The 22,269-nt window shown below is 43.9% G+C and overlaps 1 protein-coding gene across 4 annotated transcripts in view; it reads right to left on the bottom strand.

Moving 5' to 3' along the window:
* Positions 1–22,269, bottom strand: part of LOC138632947 (AT-rich interactive domain-containing protein 1B-like) — a 158,672-nt gene that overhangs the window by 29,540 nt on the left and 106,863 nt on the right. For all 4 annotated transcript variants that reach the window (XM_069718869.1, XM_069718871.1, XM_069718872.1 and 1 more), the window contains exons 5-7: positions 19,971–20,280; positions 7,153–7,239; positions 3,386–3,565 (exon numbers count right to left, since the gene is read on the bottom strand). In XM_069718869.1, coding sequence (XP_069574970.1) covers positions 3,386–3,565; positions 7,153–7,239; positions 19,971–20,280 — 577 coding nt within the window. The remainder of the gene's footprint in view (positions 1–3,385; positions 3,566–7,152; positions 7,240–19,970; positions 20,281–22,269) is intronic.

The raw sequence follows: 22,269 nt of genomic DNA, 5'->3' as shown, positions 1-22,269 counted from the left end.
GAGTGAGTTTCCATGTTGGCTAATTTGTTCTTGCGCTGGGGAGAGGGAAGGGAAGCAGATGGAGCTGTCGTTAGGAACAATGACCAGCAGCTGTCTGCCCCGGTCACCCTACACAGGCCCCGGGCGGGCCAAGTACTCTGACGACTGGCTATATCCTGGAGTCCATATAAAACCTTGACATTAAGAATATTAGGGTAAAGGCAGCCAAAAAACACACCTTTGAACCTGGTTCAACTTTTACCAAAAGCAAAATGGAACACCAACCATGTGCAAAACTACATTCCTCATCCAGGAAAGTATAACTTCTGCTTTTAACCTTATAAAAATATTTAATAGTCTTTTTTATTATTATTTTTGTTGTGATGTGAAGGTTTTGGTGACTGGAACTCCTGGGTTGTATTTTCTTTTCTGACCTTAACAAGATGTTCCCCAACAATGAAGTACTCCCTTTTTTTTTTTCTTCTTCTTCTTTTAGGAAGTGCTATTTTCTGAATGGCTGCCAACCAGGAATTAGAGGTTAGGGTTAAGGTAAGGATAATTTATTACAAAGTGACCGTTAATGGGTGTATGTGTAATTACTTTAGTTGAGTACAGTAAATATAGCAGCTATATTTTTGAGTTTCTCGTTCCTGGCAATAATTCACCAATGCAGCAACTCGACTGCCATGTTTGTTGTGCTGCTGTCTGAAAATACCCCCCGAGTGCTGATACGGGAGAGATGGAGGTCAGTTGCGAGTTTTTATTTGACTGCGAATACAGATAGTCCATATATAAAGTGTATATTGTATGTGTGTGATGAGAGGACAGCGGGTCTGAGCTGTCCTCTCTTTTCTCTGAAGGGAACATCTCTCCTGTCAACCGAGTGAGATTTCACGCTCATCTGCCTCCCGAGCTTCTTCCAGGCTCGTCTGCCTCGCTGTCGCTCTCTGCTTACTTCATTTCTCTTTTTCTCTTTGCTTACTGGGCTGTCAGCCCAGCCTAAGTCACATTAAGAGATAAGAGTGGGCGGGGAAGGGAGACCAAATACCAAATGCATTTGGGCTATTAATCAACATTAACAAATGTGAGGGAGAGGCCGCAAATTTGTGAAAACACATGCATGGATGGGCGCATTTATCAAGGTGACACATTAAAACACATTTACCAAAAAGTACCATAATGTTTCCTCTGGTGTGTCGCCAAAGGCAGAAAACGAAGTACAACAGCAGATGTCAACGTTTGTTGAATGGCTGGGAGTTATGCGTTGGAGAAACAAGCGAGCGGAGACCGCTTAATTATAGAAAAATAATCTAAACTTTTTTACCCCAATTTTCCTGGAATCTGTGACTTGTATTTTTCCCCCAAAGTTTTTTCCAAGCGTAGACTGATCTGACACGTTTTCAAAGATTAAACATTAGTGGAAAGTTACTTAAAATTGTGAACCTAAAAGTTAAAAGCAATTAGGTGAATTAATATCCGGAAACACTGCAGTGACATCTTAAATTAGTGGAGACGTTTTCTGCATGGAGGATCTAGTAGGTTGACTGGATATAGTTTTAGTTAGCTACATTAAAATGTGAATACTTTTAGTCTCTTGAAATACTTTTGTCTGTAAAAGTTTAACAATTGCAAATGACTACTATTTCTATTAGTATTTGAAATCTTATGTTTATATGCTGTGCTTTTTAACACAGACGTTTTCTTTTTAAAGTTTCTCCCCTTGTTTGTGAAGGGAAATGGTGACATAATTATATCAGAAGTCCCTATTTTTATGACTCGGTTTAGCATCAAGGGAGATGCAAGACTGCCCTTTTTTGGATATAATAGTCTACTGCAAACACTTTACTGAGCTCAGAGAAGTATCTAACCATATAGTCGAAGGAAATCTGGTATTTACTCGCCAATTATACACGTTTAAGTAGCAAAATATGAATGACGAATAGTTTATGGAAAACATAAAAAAAATATGGCCCGTTTTGTTTGAGGCTAAAAACAAAACATGAATCCAGAATTGGAGATCATCATTCAGTGTATAACCCGCAGTCTGCCTTGTCAGTCTGAGCTTTAGCTCATAATCTTATCATGAGGAGGACCAAGAGGTGCGTCCAGGGTTCAAGTGTCTCATGAATATTCTGAGTCACGTCTCTTTTTAATGCCCACAGAGGGATCCACCACACAGGACGGGGGAGGACTCCACCTCCGGGGGTGTGTGGGAAGTTGTAGAAAGAAGAGAGGAGGAGACAAAACACAGGATGGAAATGTCTTTCAAAGTGAGTCTGTTTGTAGTCCTCATTAGAAAAACTCTCTGACACAAATGCCACTGATGTCAAGGCCCAGTGTGACTGTGAGAAGGAAGACGACACTCATCAAAAAAATGTGTGGTTCCCATCTGGGGCCAAATTCCTTTAAAACCTCTCTGAAGGGACGATATGAGGGATTCATCTTCCCAATGTGACGAGTCAGAGAGGAGAAGCTGCTCCACAAATGTGATGTCAGGTGAACCTCACCACAGCGCCTGTTGGTGGTTTTCATGATTAATAATCCATTGTGAGGCTTGACAGGAGTCGTAATTTGTGGAAATCAAAGTCTCTCACTTTTGATACCGTTTCTTAATCTGTGGCCTGAAATATTAATCGTCATCTCACTGATGCAGTTTTATGATTTATGCTCCATGAGGACAATTTCTCACTGGAGCCACAAAATAAGGACACATTCCTGTTTGAAAGAATCCTGACAATTGGACTGAGTTTTTAGTAAAATAACATTCGACTCATAGATCAACCCTTGTGTGTTCGATATTATTGGCTCAGGTAAAATAACATTTCAGTAAAATTCTCTCTGAAGTAATATGCAGCTAAATTTGGCACTTTGTGTGGACAAGTTCTTCTAATTTTAGATAAATGAGAAGTGACATAAAAACTATTTTACACTATAACTGATATTCTCACATCCTTTTTTTTTTTTTTTTTAACATTGTGTACAGCAGTTTGTTGTGTACGGTTGAAAAGCACCATGCTGCAGATATATGTGTAATTTCTCACCTTAAAATAGCCCACAAACCAACATGTTTCAAATAAAAAATATCACACATTATTATTATTATTGAAAATACAGTATAACTGTTCAGCGCAGATCACCACAGAATCTAAATTGCAAAAAATATGCAGAAATCCCAATCTTGTAAGCAAAGAGCTCTCTTCTCTAATAAAACTCTTCATTGAATGAAATACTTTCCTGAACGTGTAGTTTACTGTCCAGTCTTGTGAATAGTTACTGAGTATTTATGTTGTGCATTTAATATGAAGCATTGATAATACACGAGCTAGTCTTCCAGAAACTTCTATTCTTTTAGGTGTACTTGCAGCAATGAAAAGACATTTTGATGTGCGGTAATAAAGGCTCCAACCTTGGTGTCCATACTGGGGTCCTTGAGGTCCGTATGGGCCCGTGGGTCCAGTTTGGGAGAATGGACCCATACCGGGATACAATGGGCCCCCAGGGGATGGGTGTGGGGACATGGGAGGTCCGGACTGTGGGGAGGCAAACTGGGAGCCCGCCTGGTTTCTCTGCATGTTGGACATGAACCCTGAAACACACCGACGTAAAAAGCTTAATGTCAGCTCCTTGTTTCTGAAGTCTTGAAAACGCAGAGACTTCTCCAGTCGCCAACATACCTGCGAAGTGAAATCACATGTTGACTGACTGAACGAGGACAGTTGTTGCACAACAAATCTGGATTATCAATCCACCTTCCTCGTGTAAAACGAGCTTCCTTTTGACAAAAGCAGTAATCCGTTGTCTTACCAGTGGCTTCTGTTACTCGTAGAGACACTATGGTGACCAGAGAGTATTCAAAACATACAACCGAATGACAGGCTGACATACAAAAGAAACCATCAGCTCTAATAAACACACACCGGGTGTTATCACTTGCAAAAGAACAAGTGAAGCGTGTATCTGGCCAGAGATGTGTTTAGCTGTAAAAGTTGAGTCTAAGTGTACACTTAAAAGAAGAGTTAAATTAAAAATTATTTTTAAAAAGCCATCCGTTTGCTCCACTCTCTACAGAGGAGCCAGAGATTTCACCACGGCTACTACGTTATTCTCAGCCATCCTGTCAATAGATGTGCCAAAGCCTCTCAGGCCCAAACGCGAATGCACCATTCAAATTGACATTTGGAGCGATTGTCGCCAGGGCTTCACTCTTTCAAGCTGAGCCGTTGTTTTTTTCAAAACCCACAGAAAGGTCCCCCGATCCGCCACGAACGAGGAAAGGTCGCAGAGCGGCTAGTGAGGGAAAAGAGAGTTTGTGTGGGTGTGTAGATGCATGTGTGTTGATGGGTGGAGGGGGGGGATTAGTTGTTGTAGATTAGGTGGAAATGGATTGGGTCCGCTCAACTGTAAACTTTGATAGCCATCCACTTTGTTGAGTGAGCGCGCATAGGTCGACTCTTTAGTGCGTTCGGGGAAACGACGGAGTCGGAAAGTGCAAGTTGACACTTGTATAATTCTTTTTTTCTGCTAAGAGGGCAACAGGAGATGTGAAGAAAAGGGGGGAGGCAGATACAGCTTTCAAAATGTACATTCAATGTGTGCTTGCGTGCACATACACGCGTTTTTTTGTGTTTTTTTTGTGTGTGTGTGTGGTGAAGAGACGAAGGCCAAAACAGAAAGAGAGGCAGTGACAGAGAAAGTGTGTGTGGGAGGGAAAGACGGTGCAACGGAGGGAAAGAGCGATCGGGGCCTGAAAGTGCTTAGGCTGCGAGTGCTGGGTTTAAGGAGCGAGGACATTATTGTAATGTTTTGCTTCCATTAGGGTAAGGGGATTCTGGGAGAGGAGGAGAAAAAAATACAGTGTGTAATACCGCACTTTAAATTGCCTGGAAAATGGATGGGGAGAGGAACATTGTGCAGACAGTGCTAAAAGCAAATAACACATTCAAGGATTTTTCTCTCTCTGCTTCGTTCCCTCTCCACACACACATAAACACACACACACTCACACACACACATAAACACACTCACACACACACATAAACACACACACACTCACACACACACATAAACCTTTCTCTCTTTCTGGCAAAGTGAATGAAGCGCTCAGCTGGACAACAACAGGCAGGCAGCAAAGCACGCGAGAGAAAGTGTTGGGGGGGGGTTGAGAGGGGGGGGGGGACATTCAGAGGATTTATGGAAATGAAGAGCGGAGAGAGGCTCTTAGGGAGGAAGGCACTTGAGCAAAGTGGGGCGTGCGTTTAGAGGAGGAGGAGGGTGGGTGGGTGGGTGGGGGTGAGGGTGAGGGGGGTGGGGGTTAATCCTAGCTAGGAAAACAGCAAAAACAACAGCCAACCCTGTTAACCATGCTGTGTTGTTTTCCTGGACTTAGGCCGGGGAGAGCTCGAGGTTTACAGGCATTAGAGAGGAGCATTAAATCTCCGACTTGATTTCATCATGTTGGGAAATAACCTTTTACAGAGCCTCGCTCCCTCTCTCCATCTTCATCTATCCACTCCCTCTGTCTCTCTGTGATGTTAACTGCTCTTTGGTGGGTGATAGAGTGGGAGCATCACAGTCGTTCCATTAACGTTACATCCAAGTCTTTCGGGGATTTTTTTTTTCCCCTCCCAGTGTTGTGTCCATGGAGATTATTTATTTTACATGAGCGATTCTGCTGTTTTAAGTAATGCTCGAGAAGTGGCCATAATTGCTGGAAACAATATCCAGTTGGGCCGGTACATGCGGCTTGCGGGTTTGCATTCATATTCTAAGCCTTTGGCAACAAGTCGTGTCCAAAGCTGAAGTATCTCCATCAAAAGAACACACTCTGATTTGAAACGAGTCCAGCAGAAGTTGACTGAATGGTTTCCTGTTAAATTTGTACCAAACCACAATTTTCCCATGACCATGAAGTTGGCCACAGATGAAACGTAACGCTGAGGCCTAGTGTGTATGTGTGTGTGAGTGTGTGTGTGTGTGTGTGTGTGTGTGTGTGAGTGTGTGTGTGTGTGTGTGTGTGAGTGTGTGTGTGTGTGTGAGAGTGTGTGTGTCTGTGTGTGAGTGTGTGTGTGTGTGTGAGAGTGTGTGTGTGTGTGTGAGAGTGTGTGTGTCTGTGTGTGAGTGTGTGTCTGTGTGTCCCTGATTAGCTTCAACTACTACAACTATCATCTGATCAAGTAGGATTTGAAAAGGTTACAAGTGATTTATCTTTTATTTTTTTACACTTTTCCAAAGTTTTATTTTCATTCTTGATATTTTTGTGGTTTTAAGTCCCAAAATCCATCACAATATACTTCACATCTACACTCTTTAACTTCTCTCTGCTGTTCTACCAAGAACAGGCTGTTTTGTGTCGGTGCCTTTGAGGCTCATCGATATCAATGAGGCTCTCCTCTGATTGGTCGATTCTTTTCTGAGTGACAAGCGCCTTTGGCCAACCACGGGGTTTCTTTGGTGTTGTAGCTTGTTGCTCTGCGACAGCATTACTGCTCAGTGTTTTCTTCAACGTATAAAGTTGGACGGCAGGCCGCTCTGAAGCGGACATGTGACATGAGCATGAGTCTGTGACATCACAAACTTGTGGAAGTCGAAACAGCGGAATTTCTGAATATGGGCTGTGTACAATTGAGTGTTTTGACACTTTTAGTGTTTAAATAACTCCTAGACCTACCTTGTAATAGAAAAAAAAAAAAGCATAATGTGGGGCCTTTAAGCCAGCAAAGTCAAATTGCTTGTTTACATCTCCGTGCCAATATTTTGCGCTCCAAGTCGTCATATTCCCTGAGAAAGAAAATGTTTCATTACAGGCACTGTTATTCGCTGAGCTTTGTTAACATACCATTTCTGTTTTCTCTTTGTTACGGTCTCTAATCTTCATGCACCCCTCGCTGGTGTGGAATGTAAAGACACAAACTCTTTCCACTTCGGACAAATTTGACTTTGGAAGAAAACGGGCTCTTTTCTCTCTTATCTGAGAGTGACGCACAATGGGAACTTTTTATGGAAACTATTTATGTAGAGTAAAAAGTTCCCGTGTGCTCGCCGTCACATCACATTAAACATAAAGCATCTCATAAACACACGTTCTTTCCATCTCTGTCGACCTTCTCTATCTCCAAGGCCATACAACAAAGTCCTGCAAAAGGCTCAGACACGTAAAGTAATATATATACACACCTCTCTCCTGAGTCATAGGTGAGCGTGTGATTGGTGGATGGGCTCCATCTGGTCCGTTTCCAGAGCTCTGTGGTGCCATGGTTGAACCTGAAGAACAACATGAAGTCAGGGCGTGAAGATCCAGGCATCCCAGTGACGACAACACATTTTAGGGTGACAATGGTACAATAAAGTTGTCACATTATAAGAAAATGTTTGGCATAAATTGAATTCCTTCTTTGTGTGAAAGTCAACAGAAAATGGATTTATATTTGCTTTTTGTCTATTTTGCTTGAAAACTGAAAAAACCCCGACGTAACAATTAAACCCTGAAGGACCACCTTTGTTTTTCGTTCTGTATTTCTGTCACCGACACAAAAGTTACTGGATTCAGAAAGTTTTCTACCATTTGAGGGACAAAAGAAGAACAATGAGGGATCAGAAAAAGCTGAAGGTTTGTGTTTTTTGACTGAGACTTGCCACGGCTTTGTTTCTTGAGCATTGATTAGAGGGTTTAATGCCAAATTTAGCCTTCGCAGACACAGAGAGCTGAGAACAATTACTATACATGAAGTTGTTTGTGATTCACTATTAGCTAAATGACAAATGTACTTCCAGAGGACATATCAAGTCATCGGACTCTGTGCCACTTTCTTGTGTAAGCATTAAAACCAGAGCGATCCACTATAGAAAACCGGAGCCATTTGAGGATCATTGATTAGGTGGTTGTGCAGGTCTTTGGGCTGCGCCTGTTCCATTGAAATCCAATAGTGAGTTGAAGGTCTGATTAGGACAATGGCAGACGGACACTATGGTGGATTGATTTGGCCCAGAGGAAGGAGAGAGATGGCAAATTAACCTTTTATCTTTGGATTCAGACTGGAGACAAGGATGAGAGAGAAGGATGAGGGGGCAACTGTTCTTTTTTCTTTTCAAACATGGCTCGTACATTTCTGTGGATTAAGTGGAAAATTCAGTTCTTAAATATAACTGAAGTATGAAGAAAGGTTCGGTATACAAGAAAACAAATCTGGCTTTTGTATTTCTTTAAACCCGCAGTGGGGAACTTTTGTTTCCCCTTCTGCCAGTGAGAGTAATCACAAAGACCCCGTTGACATGTGCGTACATCGTTGGCTCTGCCGTAGCCTACTCCATCGCCACGGTTACGGTTGTAAAACATTGGATAAATAATGGGTACATTAAATAAAAGGCATCACAGCCAGACAGAAAAGATTTGTTTCATCAGCATTTGATCCACTTGGTCTGATAACATGTGAGAGCTGCACGATTGATTTATTTCATCTGCATTCAGTCAGCACAGGACTAAACTGGAAATTAGCCGGCTCATCTGGCGGAAGTCTCTGGTGGGCGTTCTGTCTGTAGAGCATCGCGCGGGAACGCCATATCAGACACCAGATTTAAAAACTCTGTGTACCGTGATTATTCTGGTGGTGGTGAGTTTATTCAGCATTGTGTGAACTTGTTTAGCAAGAACTTTAAACCAATCACGATCCTCTTGGGCGGGCACTAAACCAGGAAGCAGCGACGGTGCCCTTACAAACCGGTGTCTGGAGGTGAGCGTGTCTTGTTAGGGTGTAACATTTGAATTTAGGGAGGTCAGGTCAAATCCATGCAAGACCAAGAGGAACCAAGCCGGCCTGCGTTACTGCATGATCCAAATCTTTATAAAAACACTTCATGTTCAGTGTACATTGCCAGCATGGAGATTTTTGTTGTTGTTTTGTTGAAACAGGGATTTAAAAACACACAGAGCAAAGGGGGTTAGGAGGATAATGTAGATTGAAGTGCTGGTTTATACCAACAGTCTGTTACTGACTGACTTACTGGATAAGTCCGTCTGTAATCTAAATGAAGAGGAGCAAGTCCAGCGTTGACTGTCAGTACTGTACATATGTTTACAGTCGCTTCCTCTGGTTGGATGTGTCTCAATAGAAAAAGGAATACTGTATGTTCTAAAACGAAGTGTTTACTCAGGATGTCACATGAAGTACAGTTAAAGTGCTGCATTAACACAATTTTGTTGCTAGTGTCCTTAAAACTCATAGTGAATATAAATCCTTTATTATAGAGGAACCACTTCACATTATTCAATCACTCAGTGGAGCGAGTAGTGATTTGAGATGTGTGTGTACATACATGTGTGTGATGTGTCTGTCCATGGCAGCAATAATACATGACTGGAGGTGACACACTCTCCACATAAACAAACCCAATTAAGTCAACATAATTGCTTTGCATAAAAATGTATAAACAACATTTTCATCCACCAGCCGCACACACACACACACACACACACACACACACACACACACACACACACACACACACACACACACACACACACACACACACACACACACACACACACACACCATGCAAAGGCGTTAAAGTAATTGCACAAACAAGTGTAAATAAACACACTCAAGCACAGAGAAACACAAGTAGGAACACAAAGGCACATAGGATATGAAGTGAAATATTCACACAGACACACAGAGACCTTCTGCATCACACATGAATAGATCCAGCGGCGCTGCTTCAAAGAGGGAATATTCGATTAGTTAGTCTGTCACCGTTATGCAGGATGGAACAGGAAACATTAGTACGTGGACGCCGAAGCAACTCCGAGATAAAATTAAACACACTGGCTGTGTGGGTTTTTTGTGCGAATGTACAGGCAGTGAAAGAAGTACTCAGACCTAACTACTCCTCTACCAGTAGAAGTACTCCTCTACCAGTAGTACTACTACTACTCCTCTACCAGTAGAAGTACTCCTCCTCTACCAGTAGAAGTACTACAGGTAAACTATAGTGTACAAGTACACTATATAAAGGTATTTCCCACTGAAATGTAAAGAAATAGAAGTAGAATAAGCAGTAGAAGTATGAAGTAGTTATTACTACTAATGGAAATACTACAATAATACTACAAGTATGTGTGTTCATATGAATGTCTATAAACTTTTGTGTGGGAAAATGTTTCCAATCTTCATGTGTTTGACTGGAGAAGCCGAATGCGTCTTGTAAAGGGTCATTGCCACTTGTTGCCGGAGGGACAGATTTGGCTGCAACCCAGGTGTGTGGGTAGTCAGGATGAAGTATAGCAGGGGTTTACTGAACCCTTAAACTGTGTGTGTGTGTGTGTGTGTGTGTGTGTGTGTGTGTGTGTGTGTGTGTGTGTGTGTGTGTGTGTGTGTGTGTGTGTGTGTGTGTGTGTGTGCAGGGATGCATGCCAGGTACCAGCTCTGCTGTCAGACTCTGTTTGTTTGGATGGCAGAGTGGTAGTGGCAGCAGCTTGTCCTGTATGTGTGTGTGTGTGTGTGTGTGTGTGTGTGTGTGTGTGTGTGTGTGTGTGTGTGTGTGTGTGTGTGTGTGTGTGTGTGTGTGTGTGTGTGTGTGTGTGTGTGTGTGTGTGTGTGCATGCCACTGTGAAGGTAGAAATAGGGAACAGTGCCCTCCATGCTCCACTACTTTCTCCACATACCCATGTAAACTGTCACCAGAGATGAAATTAATGCAAAGACGTGTGTGTTTTGTGTGTGTGTGTGTGTGTGTGTGTGTGTGTGTGTGTGTGTGTGTGTGTGTGTGTGTGTGTGTGTGTGTGTGTGTGTGTGTGTGTGTGTGTGTGTGTGTGTGTGTGTGTGTGTGTGAGGAAGAGTATGGAGTGGAAAATAGAAGACAGACAAGAAACAGAAACCTTGTTGAGAAAATGAAATAAAAAAACAAACAGATGAGGCTGCCTCCCTTCCTTCTTCCTCTCCAATGAACAACTTTGTGCTTTTTGTAATTTTTCACTGCCGATTACTGTCCAAACAAAGCCTCCTCTCACATTTTCTCTTCTTATATCCCCCCCCCCCCACACACACACACTCCCCCCTTCCTCTCCTCACTATCATTTCTAACAAGGTGCCATTAAATAATTACGTCCAAATAAAACAAACAGGCTCCACAGTGAGTCCTGGCACTTTCTAATCCACACCATTAATAATTCATATGCTGAATCTTTGACGTGCAGTTCTTCTCCATGTGCTGCTGAGAGCGAGGAGAGAGAGCTAAATGTCAGCAGGAGCTGAGCGTAAACCTTTCTCTGTCCACAGGAAAAAAGTCTTTGCTCGTTGTGAATGAAAATGTAAAACAAATACACGGTATGGAAATGTTTCCACCATTCAGGTCGTCTTCTTCTTACTGGTGTGTGTGTGTGAGACAATCAAATTGTAAGCTCGTCTGACTGTATGACATGTACATTTTTTGTGAACACATATATGGTTTAGGGTTGTGATATTTGCCACGTGTGATGTGATGCATTTAGATCCTTTTCCGTGTTTAAATGTTTCAACGTGAGTTTGAGTTCTTTTGAGTGTAACAAAGGACTGTGCTTAAATATTTATGATCGTTCTTCTATGTTTTTGCACGTTTCTGTGCTTTTCAGTCTCTTTAAACTGTGCATGATTATACGTGTGCGAGTCTTTTGTTTCAATGTTCCATATTTGTGTGTGTGTGTGTGTGTGTGTTCTAATGTGTTCCCATGGGTGCTCTGCAACAATTAGCACATGTGACAGTGAGTGGTGTGTTATTATCCTGTTGCCCTGCTCTCACCCGGCATCCACTTTCTACAATTTACACCTTTACAAACAGCCAGCTGCACACAGACACGTAAACAGCACAAACATATGCAGAAATAATAAGATCCATCCGTACGTACTCAATTCAAAACAACGGGAAAGGTTCCTTTTGTTCCCACCATCTTTGATTCTCTACAAGATGCATGGTGCATGTATTTTTAACAACCCTCTCAATCACATTTTTTTCAACATGAGGTGTCAACGACGTTGACATATGGGGAACGTATTGTGTGTTTATATATACCAGAATACATATCATGAGGAAACTAAGCAGTCATGAGCGTGGTTGAGCTTTTAATGGTCTCAAAAACACAGATTCTGACAGATGGGATTTCATACGTCACATACAAGAACCAATCGCATGGAACTTTCTGTAACATGCGGCTGCAGGCGAGCAGCTGAGGGCTGGGTGGAGATAGAAACAGGGATATTCATAGATCTGCATGTACTGAATGAAGGTGTAGAGTTACATGGAGGCCACTTTAAGGCATTAGGAAAAAAATTATTGGAAAAATAATTCTAAATGTGTAATTTTGATGAGTTTTTGGGGGATTTAATTAATGCCAGGAGGAAAACTTTAATTCATAAAAATTCATTTGTGCTTTTAAAAAAAAAAATTTTATCTGTGACTTCTGTCTTCAAAGACAACCCACTTATGAGAGGTCTGAGGGCACCTGTTCAAATGTTTGTCCTTAACACAACCCTGTTGGCCTTCAAGAACTCTGATTGTGATGATGGAGGTTTAAAAAGACAGGACCTGCTGCAAGAAGACCATGAACAAACAGGAAGATGTCTAACACGGGGATGCTCTTTGGAATCCAGCTGAAGAGTCGAATAACTGTAATTTCCTGTGTAAAAAGCCACTTAGCGAACACATCCATTTTCTACTCTTTCCTCATGATACAAGGCAGCAGGGCCAACAGTAATAGGAGTTCATTGCGTTTTTGGAGATAATACTCCTTGCTAAAAACCCAATGCACATTTTAAATTTCTCTTCCACAAGGACTGTCAAGGCAACCGTGAGTCTCCTTTGAAGCGAGGGAGTTTGGTCTTTGAAGCTTTTTTTCATCAGGGTTTCAAACGCAAATGCCGGTGAAGTTCAAAGCTGAGGGAGAGCACTTGTGGCCATATTTCTATTTTGTTTCTGGGCCGTGGAAATATCAGGCTTAGGAGCTACTGTGTGTGTGTGTGTGTGTGTGTGTGTGTGTGTGTGTGTGTGTGTGTGTGTGTGTGTGTGTGTGTGTGTAATGTTGATGAAGAAAAGTCAACCAGATCAATGAAAAGACTTTCATTAATTGCAGATGAAAGAAATGTGCGTCTGCTTGCAGAAGTGTGCAGATATATTGCACGTATACACAGATGCACCGATGTCTCTGCTTGCCCACATGCACACACACTCACACACACGCACACACACTCACACATACTCACACACACGCACACATACTCACACACACCCAAATTGTTTCTCCTGAATGCCGACCCCCTGGAGCAGAGAGGGCCATTTTTGCGAAAGTGAAGTAACTGTGGTGAGCACTAATAGACTGGCACAGACTAGAGAGAAAGGGCTGCTTCAGCACCATCTCTTAATACAACCCTTAGGCTATAAATTCACACACACCTGCACCACCCAACACACACACACACACACACACACACACACACACACACACACACACACACACACACACACACACACACACACACACACACACACAGAGGTAATATACCCCATTTGTCGTGTCTTTAGGGGAAAGAGGCAGATAAACAGCGGGCTCCAATAATGGTGGTTTAGATCTCAATGGGTGCCAGTCAATGCCTCTCCAAGCCTGGGGCTAATGCCAGTTAACTCTCCCTGTAGGGGACGAACACAGGCCCGCAGCGGCTCGCAAAACAAGCGCTCTCCCAAGATCCTCATTACGTCCAACGCTGAGTACCAACTGTAAGTAAAGAAAAACTGCAGCTTAAGCTAAAAAACAGCAAGCAGAATGCGGAGGAGAAAAAGAGAGAGAGAGCAGTGGAGTGAGAGAAAGCAAGAAAATAGGTGTCGGGGAGGGAAAATAATTGCACACTGTGCTCCGGTTAGGGTTTTCCAGTCGGACGGAGCTAGAATGGGATTTCTCTAAACGGCTAACGCAGCAAGCAGGTGTTTTTTTTCCCCCGTTTTGGCCGACGGTGAGCTTTGTGAATATAATGCCTGCGGGGAGGGCATTTTGCTGCTTCACTTCGAAGACGAGCAGCCATCAGGAGGAGGCGAGACAGAGGAATGGGGGAGATGGGGAAAAAGAGTTGGGTGGATGGTGGTGGTGGTGGTGGTGCGAGGGGGTTTGATGTATGGCTGGGATGAAGAAGGGAACAAAAAAAAAAAGGAGGACAGAAGTAGAGAAAAGAGCTGGAGGAGAGATGAGAAGGAATAAGAGGGAGGAACAGAGGCAGAAATGAAGATGGAAAATTCAGCCTCGTTCCTCGGTGGGAGGCCTGTACCACAGCAACGCTCTGAGCGAAGAAAAAGCAGAGACAAACAGAGATGGGGAGGAAAGGGTGGGGACGAGGAAGCGTGAGACACAAGAGGGAACATAAGAGAAAGCGAGCACGATGAAGATAATGAGAGAAAGAGAGGGACAGGGACAGCCAGCGGCGGTGTTCCCACCACGCAGCCTCTTAGGGAGTGGTGTGACTAGCAAAACACACTCGCATGAAAACTCACCCCCACCTCCCAGCCCCCACCCCCCACCACTGCTTTCTTGTAATAACTTTCACCACAAGCAGAAGAAAAATTCAAGTTTTGGTTGAACATCCCTGTGGCGTCTTTTTCTTGTCCGATGTTTTGCAGCTTAAAAATTCCTTCTCGCTCTCTCTCTCTCTCTCTCTCTCTCTCTCTCTCTCTCTCTCTCTCTCTCTCTCTCTCTCTCTCTCATCAAAGTTGTTCGCTGTTTTCAAAATGGCCACGTTTTTTTTGGTGTGTTTTTTTTTTTTTTTGCATGATGTGAAATCACTGGTTCCTTCCAGGCGTCGACGCTTGACCTCTGACCCCAGAGTGGAAAAAAAGAGCAGCGCCATTCCCAACTTGTTTCTGTGTTTCTCATTACCATAATTAGAGATAGAAATGTGTTTTTTTGAATATAAAAACTGCAAACCACGGGCTTAGCTAGGGGATGATGTAAAGGACAGGAGTGGGTATGAAGCGGTGTGGAGGAGATTCGTAGGGAAGGACCCTTGAGCGAACAAACCGGACAGGTCTGGCCTTCTCTCCCACCCTCTATCTATCCCTCCTTCCCCTTCCTCTGACCTCTCTGTCCTTTTCTAGGCCCCGGAAGCTCTGGAAGCGAGGCGCAGATAAACAGCTTAAACTCTCCGGAGCGCTCGCCCGCGAGCTCCAATCACCTCTTTAGAAGAAAATAAAAACTTTGAGGGGCGAAGAGATGGCAGAGGGAAAAGAGAGGAGGAGGAGGAGGAGGCGGAGGAGGAGGAGGAGGCAGCCACTGTTAACTGCACCTCAGAGGACCTCGCTGGACAGAGAAAAAGAGTGAAAAAAAAACAAAAACCGAAGGAGGAGTATTTGTGATCTTCTGCTGCAGACAGAGCGAGCCGGCCACGGAGGAGTACGATGTACTCCGTGTCAATTAGTAGCTGCACAATGTAGAAAAATATTGCAGTTTGGCCTTCAAAGGCAGCCGGGCACACAGACACAAATATGTAAACCCAGGCGCACACAGAGAGATGAAAATAAACGTGTAGATCTAAAAATGAGCATGAACACAGTCCTGTTTACTCGGTGTCAGTTATGGCAAGATCACCATGGAGACGGAGACATTTACTAGTTATTTCCTACGTCATTAAAATAGTCAAATATTTTAATGAGAGTTTGATCAGCAGGAAATTAGTTTTAATAACATGCTATCTACTTTTGTATTTTAGCAGCTAATATACCTGAATGATTGGTACAAATGTACATACAGCGCAATAAATTAACTTTATAGTTACAAGATCTAATCCCAACCTGTCCTACCAGCTGATCTAAGCTGATGACAGCTGAGTTTCTGTGCCGGTGGTTTAATGTGCATCAGGTTCAGCCTGGTAATGGAAACGTCTTCAACTCATTTTGGGAAAAAGTGACAGTCATACTACGGCTGACAGGAAGTGACGCCATATTGACGGGCTGTCACCCAGGTGACAACTTGTCAAAGCTGCCCATGTACACACTCAAAGCAGACAGCAAACACTATGTTATCTAGAAATATCCAGGAAATACACAGAGTAAGATAAACATAAACAAATCATCAGTTGGATTCTGTGGCTGCTGAGACGCTGAACTTAGGGACTTTATTTGCAAACTTTTTCAGCAACCCGTGTCCCGAACGTTGACCGGACGACGTCGCCTCCTTCTCCCACAGCTCATCGTCAGTGATGGAAGCTTTAACGCTGGTGATCCCATTCCGCCACATCATCCATCTGGATGAGAGACAAACGTCCGCCCGCCTCGTCCCCCATGTCTCACGGAGGCAGGAAAATATTCTGAGGATGCTCTGAATTGCTTCAGAGACACTGGGATAAAGGAGGTGTGTGTGTGTGTGTGTGAGAATCTGTTTGTGTGTGTGTGTGCATACGAGGTGGAGGAAGGGGAAGGGGGGGGGGGGGGGTTGGCGGTTGAGCAATGTGATTTCTGCTCGACTGTCACAAATCTAGCGCAACAGGAAAATCAATTTGGCCCTGTGTGTGCCTTTTTGGCTCCGGGAGAGAATCCAAATAGCAAGGCGAGGCCCGGATAATGTTACAGTGTATTGGATTTGCTTCATGGAGAGACAGAGAGAGAGAGAAGGAGGGAGAGAGGAGAAAGAAGAGGACACGAGGGAATCACAGGCGTGCTGCGCAGCTCCGACAAGATGGATTTGTGCAAGTGTATGGGTGTATGATAGGTTGGTAATCTGTCAGTCTCCCCCTCTTTCTCACTCTGACTCTTCCTTACTCTCTCTCTCTCTCAAACACACACACACACACACACACACACACACACACACACACACACACACACACACACACACACACACACACAGTCGTTGAGTATAAATACAGAAGTGATTTATATGGACGATATATATGAAGTGTCAAAGTTTCTTATGTGCTGCTGTGTGTCCTTTACCTGCATCTGTTATGTTTTGGTGTGTGTGTGTGTGTGTGTGTGTGTGTGTGTGTGTGTGTGTGTGTGTGTGTGTGTGTGTGTGTGTGTGTGTGTGTGTGTGTGTGTTTGACAGCCAGGTGAAAGGATGACATCATGAAATTGCTCTCCTCTGACCGCTGTCAAAGGTAACGTGTGTGCTCATCCATGTGACGTGTCGCATCACTCCAATGAGTGAAGCTGACCGGCGACAGACGAACACACAAACACATGCATATGTATGTGCACACGCACGCACACACGCACACACACACACACACACACACACACACACACACACACAGCTTGGGATGACATTCCTTTGCTTACACTCATTCCCTAAAAGCTCTTCACCTTTGACCGATCACTGCTATTTTACTTTTTGCATAATAAAGCACATATATTTTAAATACTGACTTGGTTTAAATTTAAAGGAAAAATCTACACTAACATCATTCAGCAGCGACAGATTTTCTTTTTTTTCTTTGGATTTTCATGAATATTTGCCCAAACTAACGATATCATGAGGTGTCTTCTGCAGTGCAGCTACGGTGCAGGTTAACAAGGCAAAAAGTTTTTTATTAACTAAAACGTCAACGCAAATTACAGATTTTCAGCTTGGTTGAGGAGCAGAATCCATTTTAGACGTCTGCAATCTAAATTTCTCCACTGACAGCTTCCTTGTGTTTTGTGTTTTGACTGTTTATTGACTGCAGCTCGAACTGCCGCTGAAAGAAATTTCTTCCTAATTCTTTAGGTTATTAATGTTTGTCTTATTTTCTTCATTTAAAGGACACAGCTAGTTCAAACAATACAGAATGGGTTTTGTTTTTTTCATTTATGGCTGCAGAGGCAACAGAGTGCTGAAGATAGGCCTACAAATCTCAGAATAACACACACACACACACACACACACAAATACATGTTCGCTAACTTCCTTGCTCTCTTCTCTCTTCACTGACTTGTACCGAACTAAAACGACAACATTAACTAAAGTGTCCTAACTTGTGATGAAGTGTTAGAAAGCGCGGCGTTGGTAATCAGATGTGTGCTAACCACATTAGTTCTCCTGTGTCTCTCCCAGGCTGGCTGCTTCTTCATCTAATTCAAACTGATTGTAGTACAGCCGCTAAAACATGCCAGATGTTACTCACTGCTCCACGCTTTATCACCATTTATTTGGCACGGGGAATATTTTTAAATATCTTCTTATTAATCACGTCCCAGCGATCGGTTTCGCTTCCCATCTTTGCCGCCTCATTCCGGATTCTCATCGTGATTCTTGGCACGAGCGCCTGGAAAACCACTGTCCCAGTTTTTCATTAGCGTCAATCACTCCGGTAAGCGGCTGCAAGGAGGAGAAGAGGAGGAGGAGGAGGAGGAGGAGGAGGATTCGGTGTTGGGATCTCACTCAAGACATTTTGCCCCGCCTCGTCAGAGTGACTGACAGGTCTGAGACATGCTAATGCACCGGTCAGCCACTCAGTCAGGAGGAAGAGGTGGCGGGATGACGGGAAGCCACGCACACACCTTCACATGCCTGTTCGAGGAGAATCAAATCCACCCTGGTTTATAACGCTCAGTGTTTATCTAAATGGTTATGGGCTCTGCTATGGCCTCAGGAGACAGACAGGCACACCGTGCATTGTGTGATAATCCTGTTGGTGTCTTGTCTGGCCTGCCATATCTTAGATAAGGCTACAAATCAGATGGGAGGTCCTCCACCACCAGTCAGTCTCAATTCATTAATACTCAGTGGAGAGGAAATGTTGTCTGGACATAAACATTGGTGAGATCCACAGGTAGTAGGAAGATGGGCTTCATTAAAACTCCACTGCAACATGGGGACACGTTTCTACAACACGGTGATCAAAGACTTAACAAATCTCCACTGCGGAAGGACAAAAACCGTGTGAGGAAAATGAACGAGACATATTCCATTAAGTGCCATGCTGCAATATTCTGCAGCGCTCTGAATTATGATTTCAAATGCACCCGAGATATCAAAGTCTAGACGTGCTGCATTGGTATTATTTGGTCTTGTGCTGCAAAGTTTTCTCAGCTTCATCCAAACTGTCAGAAGGATAATTGATCTGGATGGATAATAAAGTGTGTTGGAGTTAAGGAAAAAAAAACAGAGAGGCTTTTAAAAAACGATGTTGCCACCGTTATGCTACAGCTGATCTGAACTGGCCTAAAAGAGGTTACAACCCTGCTCACCTAACTTAGCAATATTATTATGGGTAATAATGCTAAATTAAGACACTGATTAGGGTAATGTATTTTTCCTGGTCGCATGCTGCTATTTGGTTATTAAAAGCTTCATCCTTGCAATCTGCTCCTGCGGTAGTAAATACACTACATTAAAACACTGGCATGTTGTTATTCATGGAAACGTGTGTTCTCCATCGCGGTCAGTTTTCTACATGACCTTTTTAAAATCCTATTTAAATGGACATATTTAAAAACAAATGAAAACGGTAATATAAATGTAAAGGTCAAGTAGAAATGAAGGTGTGATAACTGGGATAGCTTTCAGAGGCAACGAGTGCACTAATGGTGCTGCATTCAAATGTAATTTTTAAACAGAAAAAAAAAAAACAAACCCAGTAACATTTGGTGGAATACGTAAATGCTTTTGGCTCAGCCTGCTCAGTGATGTCACAACAGCAGCTTTTTTTTTTTTTTTTTTCATCAGCTGTCAAAGCCAATACACCTGATGTGTCTCTGCTGACTGGAGTATGTTTTGACTGTTTTCTAATTTGCTTTCCAACAGCAGTCTCTTGTTTGGTGGCACAAAGCAATTTCCCTTTAAGCTGTAAAGCAATTTTGTAAATTTCCCAGGGAATCCAACACGGCGGTACACGATGTAAAATGCAGTGTAGTGTCTGGTTTCAACGGCAGATCTTGTCAGCGATAGTTTTGTTTGTTTGTGGTGATTAAACTGATACAATTATCATGCTCTACGTTGCACCTTTCATCAAGATAAAATCAGATTATCAAGATGCACATTCTTTCAGAGGCTCTGACGGCAACCCTACCTGGCACAGTGCTGTTGACAGAGGGTCCGCTGGCAGGAGAGATGGGTCCAGAGCCCGATCGGGACTGCTGGGACTGAGTGGAGCCAGCAGGGGAGCCCACGGGGGAGGGAGAGGGCCCGCTCCTCTGGCTGGGGAGGTGTGGGGAGGCGTGCGGGGAGAAGGGGGACTGTCCCTGGTTACTAGCGCCTCCCTGCTCCCCTTGGCTACTGCTGCTGCTGCTGCTGGAGGAGCCGCCGCCGCCGGCGCCGACGGCTGAGCCCAGACCAGCCTCCGTCCCAGTGGGGAGGTCATCAATCGAGCCAGACAGATCCTGGAACAGAAGAGGGGTCTTACGGTGAGTATTTATGGAGCTCACCCAAGCATTTGATGAGAGCTGACATGCAGCAGGTGGCAAATTTAAATGTAAGCTCAAGCAAGCACAACATTTTCCCAGTGCCTATTATGTCAGAATGAAGTAGCACTGCAACTATTTTAGCATGGCGGAAAATTGTTTGGCTGAAACGCACAATTGTGAAGTCGAAAAAAGCCCCTTGATAATAAAACATTAAGCACAACATACGGCATGTCCGATGCTTCAGCAAGGCAGGAGAGGTTTGCTCTGCACGTGCACGAACTAACGTCTTTATGCAACTTACTACATCCCTGGAAAAAAAAAAAAAGTCTCTGCAGTCTAAGTGACAGCGGTTAATACAGCAGAAGAGCAAAAACATCCCACAGAAGAAGCCACTACACAGGCTGCTGTGGTGAAAATGAATCGTAATGGGCTTTCATTCAGACCAAGGGTGAGTTCATATTACAGTTTTCATTCCCTGCGGTGAGCCGAGGAATGTGTGTGTGTGTGTGTGTGTGTGTGTGTGTGTGTGTGTGTGTGTGTGTGTGTGTGTGTGTGTGTGTGTGTGTGTGTGTGTGTGTGTGTGCACTTAGTAGGTACTCCCCCTTCTAAAAATGATTCCAGGGAATCCCCGATAATACTGTGACAGAATACTAACTACATGCAGGTGTGGAAAGCTGGAGGAAGAAAAACAACAATGAAAATAGGAAGAGAGACAGTGATAGAAGTAAAGAGAAGATGGGATGTGATGTGATGTGATGTGATGAAATGTGATGGCTGCCCACTAACCACACGCCACACACACTCAGAGTGGTGGCTGGGCCTCAGCTGTGGATGACTATGGGGGAAGTCACCTGTAAGTGACCCCGGTTTCCTGGCTGGTGCCCGCTCGAGGAGGAAGAGATAGAGTTGCGGGTGTATGCCAGCTGATCCAGCACGCGATAGCAGCCAGGCCCGTTGACCCTGAACTCCTGTCCCACCTGAGCCCAAAGCATCCATCACCGTCACCACGGACAGATATGTGTGTGCTCAACCTGGAGCTGACAATCGAAACAAATCCAACTCTACGCCGACAAAAAAAGGGCACGCTGTGACATTTCTGACAAGCACATTGTTTTGCATGCTTGTTGGCACTTTATTACAGGACAACTGCACCAAAGTCAAACTGTAAAGTCAACAGGGGAAATAGTCTCACTCTCCTTAAAGGTGGCTGAAACCAGCTACAGCACACTGTAGATTCTTATCACATGAAAATGGTCTCAAGGTTGCACCGTACATATCACAATCAATAACACTGGAGTACGCTGGCTGTCACAAACTGGCATGTGTCCTGGATTCATCCAGCTTTGACATGAAGTCACTTCTGTGTCACAGCAGAAGTACTTTTATTTTCATTACAGTGGCACCGTGTGATATCAGTACAATGTGGGACCGGCATCTCCCATCTCTTTCCATCCACCACGCATGGCCGAGCCGTGGAACAGACAAACCAAGTCAGCGTGGCAGTCTGTCCACGGCTGCTTGTTTTGGTTAATGCGATCTCGGCGGTGACACACAAAGCCTTTGTTTTCCATCATGCTGCAGTGAGTGCCCACCCGCTCTGCCAGCCTGCCAGTCTGTCGCCTGGCATTATCTAGCCTGGCATTATCTAGCCTCCCTCGGCTGAGCACATGGGGCACTTGCTTCTTTCCTGTCTCTCTCTCTCTTCCTCGCCCATGGTACCACTCCCGTCTCAGCCAATCCAGTCGCCCAGTATTGTGAGCTGAGTGATGTAATGCACCGTCTCCAACCAATAAAACTGAATGTTATTTTCTGACCGACACCTTGGGTGCCATTTGACATGGCGGGGGTTACCGGGAGAGTCAGTGTAACCATGGCGATGGCTTTTCCAAAACAGAGAGCTAGCCGGATGTACAGCTAGGTTGTTAACCCACGGGCTAATTGTGTGAATGGATGGGAATAATTGTA

The sequence above is a fragment of the Brachyistius frenatus genome, unplaced genomic scaffold, assembly GCF_029030835.1.
Source record: "Brachyistius frenatus isolate BFR_SWC_R1_liver_20210118 unplaced genomic scaffold, ASM2903083v1 Contig_201, whole genome shotgun sequence".
In the NCBI taxonomy this organism is placed as follows: Eukaryota; Metazoa; Chordata; class Actinopteri; family Embiotocidae; genus Brachyistius; species Brachyistius frenatus.
This window is presented reverse-complemented; position numbering and strand designations above follow the sequence as displayed.